The sequence below is a fragment of the Brachycentrus maculatus genome, unplaced genomic scaffold (assembly GCF_059751285.1).
Source record: "Brachycentrus maculatus isolate JH-2025_06_01 unplaced genomic scaffold, ASM5975128v1 h1tg000122l, whole genome shotgun sequence".
Taxonomy (NCBI): domain Eukaryota; kingdom Metazoa; phylum Arthropoda; class Insecta; order Trichoptera; family Brachycentridae; genus Brachycentrus; species Brachycentrus maculatus.
The window spans coordinates 2,005,640-2,020,334 of NW_028280875.1; the positions used below are offsets into that span (position 1 = coordinate 2,005,640).

A 14,695-nucleotide genomic window follows, 5' to 3' on the forward strand; every position below is an offset into this window, starting at 1 on the left:
ATATGTAACTGAATGCAGTCGGAATAAGATCACTCATGGGAATATGCAGTGCAACGATATATGATAGATGTTCGAACAGTGAAATAAGGAAAGAGATGGTCTGCACATGTGCAACGAATGAGTGAGGGAAGAATGGTAAAACAAATACACGAGCCGAAGCGGAGGAAGGCTGACTATGACATGGCATGATCTAGTGATTCAAATACTTGAAAATGGACAGGTCAGAAGTCAGAATAATCCGTGGGTGTGTATGCGGAGATGCATGAATATGAGAAAGGCAAATAATGTTTGCAAAGACAGAGCAGTGTAGGGTTTTAGTCCACTCTGCCTACCACTGGGTCGAAGTCGTGTGATGATTAGTTAGAGAACATTTTTTATTTATTTCGTAATATAATTTTTGAATATAAGAAAATATTGTCCGCCTCCGTAGTGTATTGTCCGCCTCCGTAGTGTAATGGTCAGCACGCTCGGCTACCGTTCTGGAGGTCCCGGGTTCGATTCCCAAGGGGGGTAAAATAAATATAAATGATTTTTTCACTGTAATATTTATTCAATATTACCATGGACTGGTACCTGAAGCGGAGGGCTGATCACCTTTCCTTCATGTGTAAACGATCAAGATAACACTGCGTTTATATGACACAGTGCCCTATGCACCATTGGGGTGCGGATAAGGGGTTTTAAAAAAAATAAAGAAAATATTTATGCACTGTATATTGGTAGTTTAAAGGCAAAGGGGTATATCTGTCTCAGACCAAATTTTACAGGAGAGCAAAAATAAACTTGTGAAATTAAATAACTCATTTATTTTATGTATTTTTATATGCACATATCTTAATAAAATTAAATAAGTATTGCAACTACAGCTATATCCTTTTGCCAGATTATGGAATACACTATTTTAGACATTTTGTGGAACAAACTTAAAAAATGAAAAAATTGGACAGATATACCCCTTTGCCATTACACTACCGATATATTTGTACATATTTTACAGAAGGGGTCGTCTTTGAAGCAGTCATTTCTGAGGGAAGTGTTCAAGAGGAAGCGCCAACCAGTAACGCAGTAAGTAGTTTTAAATATTGCCTTACACTTAAACTGTTCTTGAGGAGAATGGAACCATCCAGACTCCCCCACATTGCATTGCACGGCTAACCCCAAGGTAGACAACACTCGGGTAGACCACCAAAGGGATTGAGAGCTGGGAAGTCACATTGCAGAAGGCTAATCCTTCTTAAAAACAGGCCACAAGCTCTACACCAAGAAGAAGTAGATTAAAAACTAATTGAATTTGTTTATTTGTGAATGTTATTGACAAATCGGAACTTTAGAAATGCGCACGCTGCGACACAATCTCCCAGCTTGACCGCCAAAATACACTGGCATTATCATCAGTTTTTCAACAGCCGTGTTTTTAGAAAATCATATTTGAGTTGATATATCGCTCACTCCTTTCAAGAACGTCATAAATTAAAAAAAAAAAAATTCAGGAGAATGTTTTTAAAGTTTAAAAATATAATAAAATGTATTAAAAATAAATATCAAGCCACTTATTGAACTCTTTACTGTGCAACAGATCTTTTTAGGTAAAACCTGAAGGTTTTTTCTCCATTTGAAAATATTTAGCATATTTAAAAAAAATAATTAAACAATACCTTTTCCTCAAAATGCAAAAACAAAACTTTCTGCCTCGAAGCGGGTTAATAAAGTTAAAAATATGCCGCTTTTGCTGGGATATACTTAGTACATTTTCTGGGCATTCCGAAAACATGAACTGAAAATTGACAATTTTTTTAATATGACGTTCTTGAAAGGAGTGAGCGATTTAGCACTATTGACAGTTAGTAAAAGCCCTATTTATGTAAAAAAAAAATAGCTCACGAGGGATTCTCGAGAAATATATATTTTTTTATCTTTTCAAAGTTCGTATTTGTATTGAATCTTTGCAGAATAAGATGTTGGCGGATCTTCTGGAGAAGAGGTCCCCACCCCCCATTCCGGCAAACCTTCAGAATTCAGCGGAGGAAAGGAAGCCCAGTCGGGAAGAAGACAGTGACGAACCCAGCAGCAAGAAACCTCGTACCGTGAGTGACTTGCAAATATCTCAACTGTAGACATGAAAATCCAGCTGATTGCCTGTTTCATACTGTCATAGGCTGGTTTAAGTGATCAGTTTACACACATGTAACATTCACCAATATTCAACCCATTATTGACAACCACACGACTCAAATTCTTGGAAGTTCTATATATATATGAACCAATTTAGAAACCTTGTTCTTGAGTCACTAGAACTTCACTAGAGACATCTATTGGTGAGATATAAAGAAGCTTTTTACTAAGCAGAAACTCTTATATTATAATCCAGATTTCGTGAACAAGTATTTGGACACACTCAAAATGTTGTAGATTGCCTGTTTGCTGTTAATTCCCAAAAAGAGAGAGCTTTGGCATTGGAAATTCATAAATCTGGAATTTTCAGGTTAACATGACTCTTTGCGACTATTTCTGTCATCTTCTGTGCGTGTCATGTCGGGCCCCCCTGACGTCGACTATCACTTGAGAGTAATTGTCCTTGTCTTGGGCAGCTCTAAACAGCGCCTGACGGTCTTGATCCCTGTCCAATTTTGTATATTCTGAAGACAAGAGATCTGTCTTCTCCCAACATCTTGTCGACTCTCTATCTTGACTTGGATTATTTAATATTTGATTATATACAACCCGCTCTCCGTATTTTAGTGGCTGGCGTGTTGGGTTACCGTGGTGGAGGTTCCGGGTTCGATTCCTAGGGGAAGGCAAAGATAAATAAAATAACGATATTTTTTCACTCAAACATTTATTTATATGTATAAATATTTTTTCATAATATTTATTTTACCTCGGACGAAAGCTCAGGACTTGTCACCTTGCTTTCATATAATTAACTACCAAGAATACTCTGCCTCGGTGCGATTCAGTTCCCTATGCACCATCGGGTGCGGATAATGGCCAGAAGAAGAAGAATATACAACTTTCTGAATTTTGAGTACTATTTATAGTCAAGAATTTTACACAGTGTACAAAGTGACCACTTCAATCAATGACAGGTCATACCCAGTCTTACATATTCTCATCTTAACCCTTTCAGGACAACTGGTTACTGCTGCTAACCACAAATTAAAAATAAATTGTCTAAGTGCCTACAGGTTTCTAGTTAAAACAATAGTACAATATGTGTTGCCCATGTAACAGAAATAGTGCTTGTATAGATTTCATGTTGGTATCATTGTCTTGGAGCTTATTTCAGACTATTTATTGTGGCGATGTGCATATGTCGGGATATTTATAGGTTATCTGTATCTCAGTTTATCAATTTTGTGAGGTTATTAAACGAAATAAACAAAATGACAGGTGAGTTATAGTCATAATAATATTAAAAATAAGTAGTGTTATATATTACCTCATATTTTAAAGAATAAATGCTTTTATTTATATACTTTATAAAACACAGTCTTCGTTGCTAACCACCAGGCACACAATGTGTATTTTTTATTTTGTTGAGGGATAAATATTGCATCATCCGTGTGTACAATTTTCAGTAAATTTTTAGTTTCTGTAAATACACTTATTTGTAAATAATTTCTATAAATAAAAATGTGTTGAGTAAAATATTTTTAATTCTGTCTTCAAAGGGTTAATAGGCTTCTTCATCTGTATTGAGATATCAATAAGACTCTCTGCGTAAAGGTTGGAGTGCATATTTTGAGAATTTAATGATCATGTTGATACGGTTAGGAGATAAGCCTTTTCATATATGTATATTTTTTCATTTAGGAGGGTGTATCTTCAAAGGCAGCTAATCTGTACGCAGCCCTTGCGGCTGACGCCTTGGAGGATGAGGAGGACCTGGTAAGATCTCTTCATCATGCAGCTCTCGGTTTAATACAAACATGTGTATTATTGACGACTTGGCAAAAGTAGGATGAAAGTAGACTGAATGCAGTCACAATGCAATCTCTCAGTGCGGCAATACCATGCATGGTAAATGTTCAAATGGTTTGTTGGGTAATATATCTAAAATAAAACAAGGTTTGTCGGATTGAATTCTACATTTATTTATGTATATGTTAATATGTGACACGTTTCGTCTTCTTAGGACATTATTAAATACAAAGCAGTGTTTGATAATGTCCTAAGAAGACGAAACGCGTCACGTATTAACATATACATAAATAAATGTAGAATTCAATCCAACAAACCTCGTTTTATTTTGGATATATTACCCAACAATAAGTCTTAACTTTGATCGATCTCTCCTTTGTCCCAGGTACCGTTTTTATTTGTGTTAAGTTTAGTATCTGTCCATCAATATGGAATTCTACCAACTCTCTGCAGTTACAATAAATATGTTCAAATGGTGATATAAGGAAGGAATGCAAGGCTGAGATAAGCATTATCGATAAAATTATGAAAAGTTTGCTGAAATGGTTTGGGCATGCGGAATGGATGAGTGAAGAAAGAACCGTAAAACAAATTTATGAGAATTTAGTTGAAAAAAGAAGCGGACGAAGTCCGAGATACCGAGAAAAACTTGGCATGATCAAATATTTCAAATACTTGGGCATGGTCAGGTCAAGAGTCAAAATAATTGGCGGGTATGTATTAGGAGATAGGATGAATGTGGAAGAGGCGAAGATTGATTGCAAGGACAGTTTGGTGTGGCGTTCTGTTTTCTCTGCCTAGTCCTGCGGAGAAGTGGCTTTGTTAGTATAAAATTATAAATAAAACATTTGTTTTTTATCATTTGAGTATTATATTTTTTAACAACTATTGTAGTTACGGAAGCTACAGATGCTTCCATCCAAGGGTTTGAATATAAACTGTATTTTAAATTTACATTCAAACCCGTAGATGGAAACATATGTAGCTTCCGAAAATAGTTGTAACAATATAATACTCAAGTGGTAAAAACAACAAGTCTTTTGTTTATAATTTTATCACCACAAGTGAATGCCGAACCACAAAGTAAATGCCGAACCAATACATAACATTACGCTCACTCCTTTCAAGAATGTCAAATCAAAAATCGTCAATTTTCAGTTGTGCATGTTTTCGGAATGCCCAGAAAATGTACTATATCCCAGCAAAAGCAGCATATTTTTAACTTAATATTTACCCGCTACAGGGCAGAAAGTGTTGTTTATGCATTTTGAAGAAAATGTATTGTTTAATTATTTTTTTAAGATATACTTAATATTTTTCAAATGGAGAAAAAATACTCAGATTTTACCGAAAAAGATCTGTTGCACAGTGAAAAGTTCAATAAGTGGTTTGATATTTATTTTTAATACATCCTGTTATATTTTTAAACTTTAAAAACGTTCTCCTGAAAAATCAAGTTTTTTGATTCATGACATTCTTGAAAGGAGTGAGCGATTAGTTAATGGTATTTGATGGAACGTTCCAGTTGCTGGTGCCGAGCGAGACCCCCACTCCGGAGAGCTCCATTGCTCCCGTGGTCATTCAGCAAACCACTCCGCCTGCTCCGGAAGGAGGGGAACAGGAAGTTAGGCACATCATAATGCCCACCATCTCCAATCAAGGAGGCCAGATTATATTGCATGGTGCGTTACCAATTATTAACAGTATTTGGACACTCAAACATTCAGTTCATGTATTTATCGATTTGGCGTTCAATTTGTAGAACTTGATTTTAATTTATATATTAAATGTTGAATCAAACACTGATTTTTTAGTCTACTTAGTTGTATTTTATTATTAAAAAACACGTAAAAATCAATAAACAATTGTTTCGCCTAGTTATGGCATTTTCAAACGAATGTGAAGATTGAATGGACTGACGGTCCTTATATAGCTATACAATTCTAGGTACGTATTTTTTTTTTGTACTGGGCTCAAGTAACACATCAAAGTTCAAGTAGCTCCGTTCTATGGTACTTAGGTAATAGTTTTAACATGTGCAGTAATGATTTACCAGAGACAACAATAGCTATATAATTTACTTTAATAATATTTTTTTTTGGTAATGGGGTATGTAGGTACGTATATTTATATTCATTTTCGGGGAAAGGAAGAATTCATTGACATGGTAATGTCAGCAAATAAGTCTTAAACTATAAAAACATTAATGGTCTCACAATAATTAAGCACCTTTTATTTGCCAAAAGTATAAAAGAACCTTTGACATATCGTAGTCATACAGGAGAAAGTGACCAAGTGCAGCGAGTGTTTTTGCCTAGAATTTTCACTCATGAATTACATGAAATTATAGTAACTTTAAACATAAAGAGTAAATCCACTCATGAGAAAGCATAGGCTATGAAACTTAAAAAGTTGAAACTTGAGTAGGGTCATGATAAGCGTTGTTGCATAAGCCGTAGCTAGATTTCAAAGTCACTTGGATGTTAGGTAATTCAAAAAAAAAAAACAGTGACGAAGTGCATTTTTTACAAAAACATGATTGTTGACTATTTGATATCTTACTAGCTTAATATGTATTGCCCTGAAAAAAATCCTAAAGGATTTTAAACTTGGAAGTATGGTATATTGATTTGTTAAAAATGACTAACTGCATTGATGTTTATTTTCTTGCCAAGTAAAAATGACTTAAATGGCCCTCCTGAACATTTTACATTTTGTTAGTTGGTCACTTTCTCCTGTACGACTATGATATTTCAGATAATTGTTTGAAATAATTTATGTTACTTGCAACACTGGTATCGGTTTCACATAAGTTTTTTTCTATGGTTGTACTGTCAAAGTTACTTTACACTGCTATATATTTTTTTTTCATTTTTACAGGAGGTTCCAATAAGCCTGTTGGAGGGAATGTTGCAGGAAATCAGTTTGTTTCTCATCCCGCTCCGCTTCAGCTGATCGCAGCCCCCAATACTCAAGGTAGGTTAATTACATTCTTCTTCATGTTGTGCCACTCCATGATAACTGTTGGGAATCATAATGGCAATTTTTACATTATCTGCAGCTGCTCCAAACAGTGACTTAGTGCTACAGTGGAACTCCTCTCAAGTTTTTAAGTCACGATATACGTCTTCATATGCTTTGTTGGCCTTCGATTTGCCTTGTAATATAAAACGTATCACTTCGTATTTTTCTCTCATAAAATGGACTAGCTTTCTTTTCTATACAGTGTCTATAATTTTTATCCATGCATCTTAAAACACCTAATTAATAATTACAGTATTAAATCTAATTACAAAATTTTAAGAAACACATTACACAAATAACAAATACCTAAAATATCATTAATCTTTTAAACATGGCCGACTTAACTTACAGACATGATTTGTGCGTCCCCGACCATCTTTGATAAAATCCATAGAAATTATCATAATAAAGAAAAAGATTGGCAACATGATTATACTATTTTACTCTATATTGCAATGTTTTCTATGGATATTTACCATAGAGTGTCCAAATTGAGTTGTCGGATCGCTTAAATTAAAATTATTAAAAATGTTACCTACTTTAATTTAAAACCACTCACTAAGATTTTGTGTGAGCAGATAGAAATTTGTTTAGTGGTTATATATGGTTATAAATGTCTGGCTAAAAAATGATTTAAAATTATGAAATGTCATAGAAAATTATTACTTTTTACCTGTCAATATACCTGTTTCTGTATTCAAAAAGTTAAATTGAAATTAGAATTCTGTAAAAACTTCACAAACAAACAGCCAAAAAATCTAAAAGGAATTGAGTAAGAACTAAAGAAAATGTTGTGTAATAAGATATATTGTATGTTTATGTAATCAGCGAGTGTTTGTGTGTAAATCATGCTGCTAGCTTCAAGTAGAATGGAGCAGAAACGTGTTGTCAACAAAAAAAAGACCACGCCCACTCAAAGACCCGGTATGTTAACGGTGTGATAAGCTTATCCGTAGAGTTGGTAGGAGCGCCTTCGCTGCCATTAGTGATGCCTGAATGATTTAAAACCATGTAAAAATGTACATAAATGTTTATAAAAGAAGCTACTACAAAAAAAGTTTGATTAATATGCATATGTAAAAGAATCGAGTATAAAAAACAATCGTTTTTAATTTAATTTTTACTTAGTCAAAACCACTATTTTTAAAAATCTACTGTGATATATATTTTAATGCATTCCGCATAATTTTGATACAGTGAAAATGATGCGGAATGTATTTTAGGAAATAGTAGTATTTACCGAATAAAACTTAAATTTAAAATAATATAACATCTAGTATAAATAAGTTACATTAAATTAGTAAATTTTTAAAGCTAGTACAAAAAAGGTTACATTAGGTACCGTAGCGTTGTTGGGTAGGCGATCGAATGCGAAACTGACGTCGCGGGTTAGATTCCCGCCAATTACAAAATAAATTCAAGAAAGATTTATTTTCAATTGGTCTAGGTTTTTTTTAATGTATTTTTCACATTAACCTTCCCTATCCTAACTATTCTACCTCCAAAAGTAGAAGCTTTGTGGGCTATTCCTAAATAAATAATGTATTTAAAAGAAGCTAGTATAGTAAAATTCATTAATTGATATAAATGAAGCTAGTACAATAAAATTCATTAATTGTTGTAAAAGAAGCTAGCACAATGAAATTCATTAATTGATATAAAAGAAGCTAGTACAATAAAATTAGTTAATTGATATAAAAGAAGCTAGTACAATAAAATTAGTTAATTGATATAAAAGAAGCTAGTACAATAAAATTCATTAATTGATATAAAAGAAGCTAGTACAATAAAATTCATTAATTGATATAAAAGAAGCTAGTACAATAAAATTCATTAATTGATATAAAAGAAGCTAGTACAATAAAATTCATTAATTGATATAAAAGAAGCTAGTAGAATAAAATTCATTAATTGATATAAAAAAAGCTAGTACAATAAAATTCATTAATTGATATAAAAGAAGCTAGTAGGTATAATAAAATTTATTAACGGATAATCCCGTTCAAAAAATTACATTATTTATATAAAGAAGCTAGTACCATTCTACGGATAAGTTTGTTAGACAGTAGGTCATGTTTCGATGTTTCCATCTATAAATTTATTACTTTATTTCATAAAACATGTCTTTGATTTGCCTTCTTGTTTTTGTTTTGTGCTCATATTCAATCATAAACATATTTGTGGATGGTTTTTATTTCTTATTTATTTAATTGCCTATATTTGAACTAAATTCAAAATGACCTCCTCCGTAACGTTGTGGTTGGCGTGCTTGTCCACCGTGCATTAGTCACCAAGATGTGGGTCATATTGAGTGATTTGTTTCACTCTTATTATAATATTTATTTAATATTACCCTGGACTGTACCCGTAGTGTACGTTTAGTATGATAAAATGAATATCAAATGTGAATTATTTAATTATTTATTTATTCCATCCAGCACTGGATTGTCACTTTAAAGACGAGACAACAAGATCAAATTTTCTTAGCGTCTATTTTTTTATACAAGGAAAATATGAAAGTCATAATAGTATGTGTCGTAATACGCAAAATGGTGAAGTTTTTTATATATTTTTTTCATGTATTATTATGGTTACATTTATTTATACAATTTCTATACATTTCTACTAAATACATCTAATAATTTTAGTTGCGCTGAGCCTCTCCAAAAAAGAGACTGAGCTCTTGTGCTTGGAGAGGGACTTTTTTCTTCGTTTTTTGTTGTTCTTAATAGTATTATGTTATACATTTTTAAAAAATATTACTATGGAACATATATTTTTGGACCGATGGCGTGATATGCTCTTCCACTAGCAGATAGAAACAGTGAGAGTGAGATGATCTTTAGAAAAATAAACAATAAAAACGAATTCATTAACAAGATCATTTTAGTAATTTTCTTTTCTCTATTATTTAATCATAGTTGAGCGCCCTTAAGTTAGTATTTTATTTATATGTCGCTATTTAAATAATCCAAAATTATTATTATAATGTCCTATTACTAATTATACGTCCGTCTCTGTAGTGTAATGGTCAGCACGCTCGGCTACGGTTCTGGAGGTCCCGGGTTCGATTCCCAAGGGCGGTAAAATAAATATTAGTGATTTTTTCACTGTCATATTTATTTAATATTACCCTGGACTGGTACCTGAAGCGGAGGGCTGATCACCTTTCCTTCATGTGTAAACGATCAAGATAACACTGCGTTTATATGACGCAGTGCCCTATGCACCATTGGGTGCGGATAAGGGTTTTATTATTATATATGTCCTATTTCTTCACAATACAAAATGTCAAAATGATTTTTATATTGATTTATTTGCTGATAAAAAAACATAATACCCTATATTGACAATAGCTATGTACTAGGATTCTTACATTTTCCAAAATAGTTCTCTATTTGATTGTTTTTATTTTTCATTTGTTTTTTAATGTTTTCAGGTCTTAATTTCATGCAAAGTGGTGTAATACCGCACAAGACAATTATAATAGTGCAAAGTAGTAATGGACCGAATGCTCCCATCACCCTAACTGTAAGTTACCAATTATATACCTTACATTTTTGATATTTACTATATTGACAATATGCACGGAATAATGATTTACTATCAAAAAGTCCATTCCACGATTTTTGAAAGGGTGGTCTGTGAAATGACTCCACCCTTTTGAAGGGCATATTATGCCAGAATGTTATTATTTTTTTGAGGGACAGAATGAATACATATGTGTCATGTGAAAAATTGCCCTTTCGGTGATGTGTAATCTAGTACTGAAGAAGTTTTTAGTCACAAAATTGTTTTCAAATTTCTAAATCTCTTAGTGCAATCAGAGATGAATGGTTTAAATATTTATTTGTTTAGGTAAATACATGCACAGTTTTAATATATGTGTATGTGTGTGTACTTACTATATACAATACAATGCAATTTTATATATGAATTGCTAGTTCTGTCTAAACGGGTTTACCCATTCCAAGAGAACCAAAATAATTTATCCATATATGTAAATATGTGGTATATATTCACGCCCACAAAAATACATACTAATAATACGTACGTGCAACCAAAATTATTCACATATCGCGTACTCCTTTCAAGAACGTCATAAATCAAAATACCTGATTTTTTTGACAGGAGAACGTTTTTAAAGTTAAAAATATAATACAATGTATTAAAAATAAATATCAAGCCACTTATTGAACTTTTTACTGTGCAACAGAATTTTTTAGGTAAAACCTGAAGGTTTTTTCTTCATTTGAAAAACATTTAGCATATATAAAAAAAATAATTAAACAATACATTTTCTTCAAAACGCAACAACAATACTTTCTGCCCTGTAGCGGGCAAATATTAAGTTAAAAATATGCCTCTTTTGCTGGCATAAAGTACATTTTCTGGGCATTCCGAAAACACGCACAACTGAAAATTGACAATTTTCGATTTATGACGTTCTTGAAAGGAGTGAGCGATATGTGACTATAAAGGTGTGTTAACTTATGTATTTTATTTTTTTTAAATGGGGACAAATTATTAAGGATAATTTCCCCCACTTTCCAAGACCCACACTGTAACAGCCACTGATTTTTTTTGTATGAATATGAAAACGTTACATATCGCTCACTCCTTTCAAGAACGTCATAAATAAAAAAAACTTGATTTTTCAGAAAAACGTTTTTAAAGTTTAAAAATATAATACAATTTATTAAAAATAAATATCAAGCCACTTATTGAACTTTTTACTGTGCAACAGATCTTTTTAGGTAAAACCTAAAGGTTTTTTCTCCATTTGAAAAACATTTAGTGTATATAAAAAAAATAATTAAACAATACATTTTCTTCAAAATGCAAAAACAACACTTTCTGCCCTGTAGCGGGTAAATATTAAGTTGAAAATATGCCTCTTTTGCTGGGATATAGTACATTTTCTGGGCATTCCGAAAACATGCACAATTAAAATTGACATTTATGATTTTCGATTTATGACGTTCTTGAAAGGAGTGAGCGATATGTGACTATAAAGGTGTGTTAACTTATGTATTTTTTTTTTAAATGGGGACAAATTATTAAGAATAATTTCCCCCACTCTCCAAGACCCACACTGTAACAGCCACTGATTTTTTTTGTATGAATATGAAAGCGTTATATATGTATCAATTTTTTAATATCATTAACAAAAAATTTGTGATTGAGCTCGTTTCTGGAACCACAGCACTATCGCCTAATATTATTTAAGTACTTTAAAATGCAGTAGCTCCTAGAATCTTTGTATTATTACTTTGCACTTTTTTTATTGTTTCTTTGTATTGTTATAGTTTTTTTTTAACTGGACAACTTTTTCATTTTGTAAACTCTAAAAAGATAAATTGACCTGATGTTTTAGTTCTATTTTTGTGAAGAAAAAAAACACAAAATGATTAAGTATGAAGTGATTAATTTTAAATCAAACACACATTTTTTGAGTCTACTAAGTTGTATTTTATTAACAAAAACACATAAAAAATTAATATTGTGACAATTGTTTCGCCTTGTTAGGGCATTATCAAACGAATGTTTTTGTTAATAAAATACAACTTAGTAGACTAAAAAATCTGTGTTTGATTTAAAATTAATACATAAATTAAAAAGGAGTTCTACAAATTAAACGCCAAATCAATAAATAAAATGATTAACCCTTTCCGGTCCATATAATTAAAAAAAAAAATTCCATCAGGTCCACAATAGATTTACAGCATTACAGGGTAAAACAATACATCCAAGTTTTTTAAATAAAACTACACTTGTGTTAATTTTTTATTATTATTTTGAATTTATACAATCTTGTCTCTTTTTATTACATTTTATAGACATCTAATGTATGATATCGGTGAAAACAGTCACCGATGCAATAGCCGGGCTTTCTCTCAGTAAGTGACGCAAATGTATCGGGTTTCTTTCCTACCTCTAGGAATTTTTCATTAAGCGTAACATTTTTCTGGATGGTATCGTGGGCTATTGTGGATGGAATCGTCATCACTGCTGCTCACATCCGCAGGGGTCGAGTGTAACTGATGCCGGTAGCCGGACATCCGAGTGACGGGTACCGAGCCAGCCCCCAAAACAAACCTTTTATATCATTCTTAGGTAGAAAGTTACACATTCTAGTGATTATAAAAATCATTGAATCCTCGTCCCAGTATACCGCACACTAAATACGAGTGAGAAAAAATATGTTTGCTTGTATTTCAACACTAAACTGATGAAGAAAAAAAATGTCGAATGACATGCGACATAGGACTCACCGGAATAAAGTCGATGTCGAATGACATTCCACATAGGACCGGAAAGGGTTAATTTAATTCATTAGTTCTAATAATTATAAAATAATTGTCATCATTAATGATACGGCTGTTTTCACACACGGGCTCAATTGGTTTTGTGTTGCCAAGATGCAAGTATTGGGTAAGGAAAGTAGTGTCTGTTTAAAGGTGAATAATCCCGGTGGCTTGGATGAAAACACGTTGAACAGTTTGATAAGTCAGGCCACTGAGGCGCTCAACCAACAGCAGTCGCAGCACCAACAGGCCGGCGGCAGCTCGGTCATTCAGGTACCCGACTGGGATTGTGGTGTTTCCGTGCTATGTTTGTCCGTGCCCGCCATTTCCACAAGTGAATACGCTGACGCTGTATAAGCCCAAACCGCATCGCACACATTCACACTGACAAATATAAGTCTCAATTATTGTAACTGCAGACAGTTGGTAGAATTCCATATTGAATTGTTGGGTAATATATCCAAAATTAAACAAGGTTTTTTGGATTGAATTCTACATTTATTTATGTATATCGCAGTCGTACAGGAGAAAGTGACCAACTACCAAAACGTAAAATGCTCAGGAGGGCCATTTAAGTCACTTTTGCTTAGCAAGAAAATAAACACCAATGCAGTTAGTCGTTTTTAACAAATCAATATATTATAGTTCCAAGTTTAAAAGCCTTTGGGATTTTTTCAGGGCAATATTAAGCTAGTAAGATATCAAATAGTCAATGATCACGTTTTTGTAAAACAATGCACTTGGTCACTTTCTCCTGTATGACTACGATATGTCAATATGTGACGCGTTTCGTCTCATTAAGACATTATCAAACAATCACATTATGAGTGTTTGATAATGTCTTAATAAGACAAAACGTGTCACGTATTAGCATATACATAAAGAAATGTAGAATTCAATCCAAAAAACCTTGTTTAATTTTGGATATATTACCCAACAATAAGTCTAAACTTTGATCGATCTCTCCTTTGTCCCAGTTACTGTATTTCTTTACGTTAAATTTACTATCGTCCATCCCTCAAGAAGACGAGGGTGTTTGTAGAGATGTTTCGAATAAAAGTGTTAAAATGGAAATGGAAAAGAACAAACTTTGCCATGACTATAAAGCTTGTTGTCCGTATTTCCGCTGATAAAAAAATAAAATAAATAATAAACAGCTCCTACCGCCTCTTCATGCTTCATTGTACCAAGGACACAACTCTAAAATTTAGACTTAGCTTCACATACGGTGTTTGAAAATGATGACACAATAGATTTTAAAAAAAATGGTATTTACCTAGTGAGATTTATTAATTTTTATAAAATAAGGACACATCTCTAAAATTTAAACTTAGCTTCACATACGGTGTTTGAAAATGATGACACAATAGATTAAAAAAAATGGTATTTACCTAGTGAGATTTATTAATTTTTATGAAATAAGGACACAACTCTAAAATTTA

At 32.6% G+C, this 14,695-nt stretch overlaps 1 protein-coding gene across 4 annotated transcripts in view; it reads left to right on the plus strand.

The window, feature by feature from the left end:
• The window catches only part of Bap170 (Brahma associated protein 170kD), a 55,322-nt gene that overhangs the window by 27,871 nt on the left and 12,756 nt on the right, over positions 1–14,695 (plus strand). For 3 of the 4 annotated variants that reach the window (XM_088260056.1, XM_088260057.1, XM_088260058.1), the window contains exons 18-24: positions 998–1,065; positions 1,950–2,084; positions 3,814–3,888; positions 5,447–5,603; positions 6,802–6,897; positions 10,385–10,476; positions 13,407–13,526. In XM_088260056.1, the coding sequence (XP_088116182.1) occupies positions 998–1,065; positions 1,950–2,084; positions 3,814–3,888; positions 5,447–5,603; positions 6,802–6,897; positions 10,385–10,476; positions 13,407–13,526 (743 nt within the window). The remainder of the gene's footprint in view (positions 1–997; positions 1,066–1,949; positions 2,085–3,813; positions 3,889–5,446; positions 5,604–6,801; positions 6,898–10,384; positions 10,477–13,406; positions 13,527–14,695) is intronic. The other variant, XM_088260059.1, reaches the window with a different exon arrangement.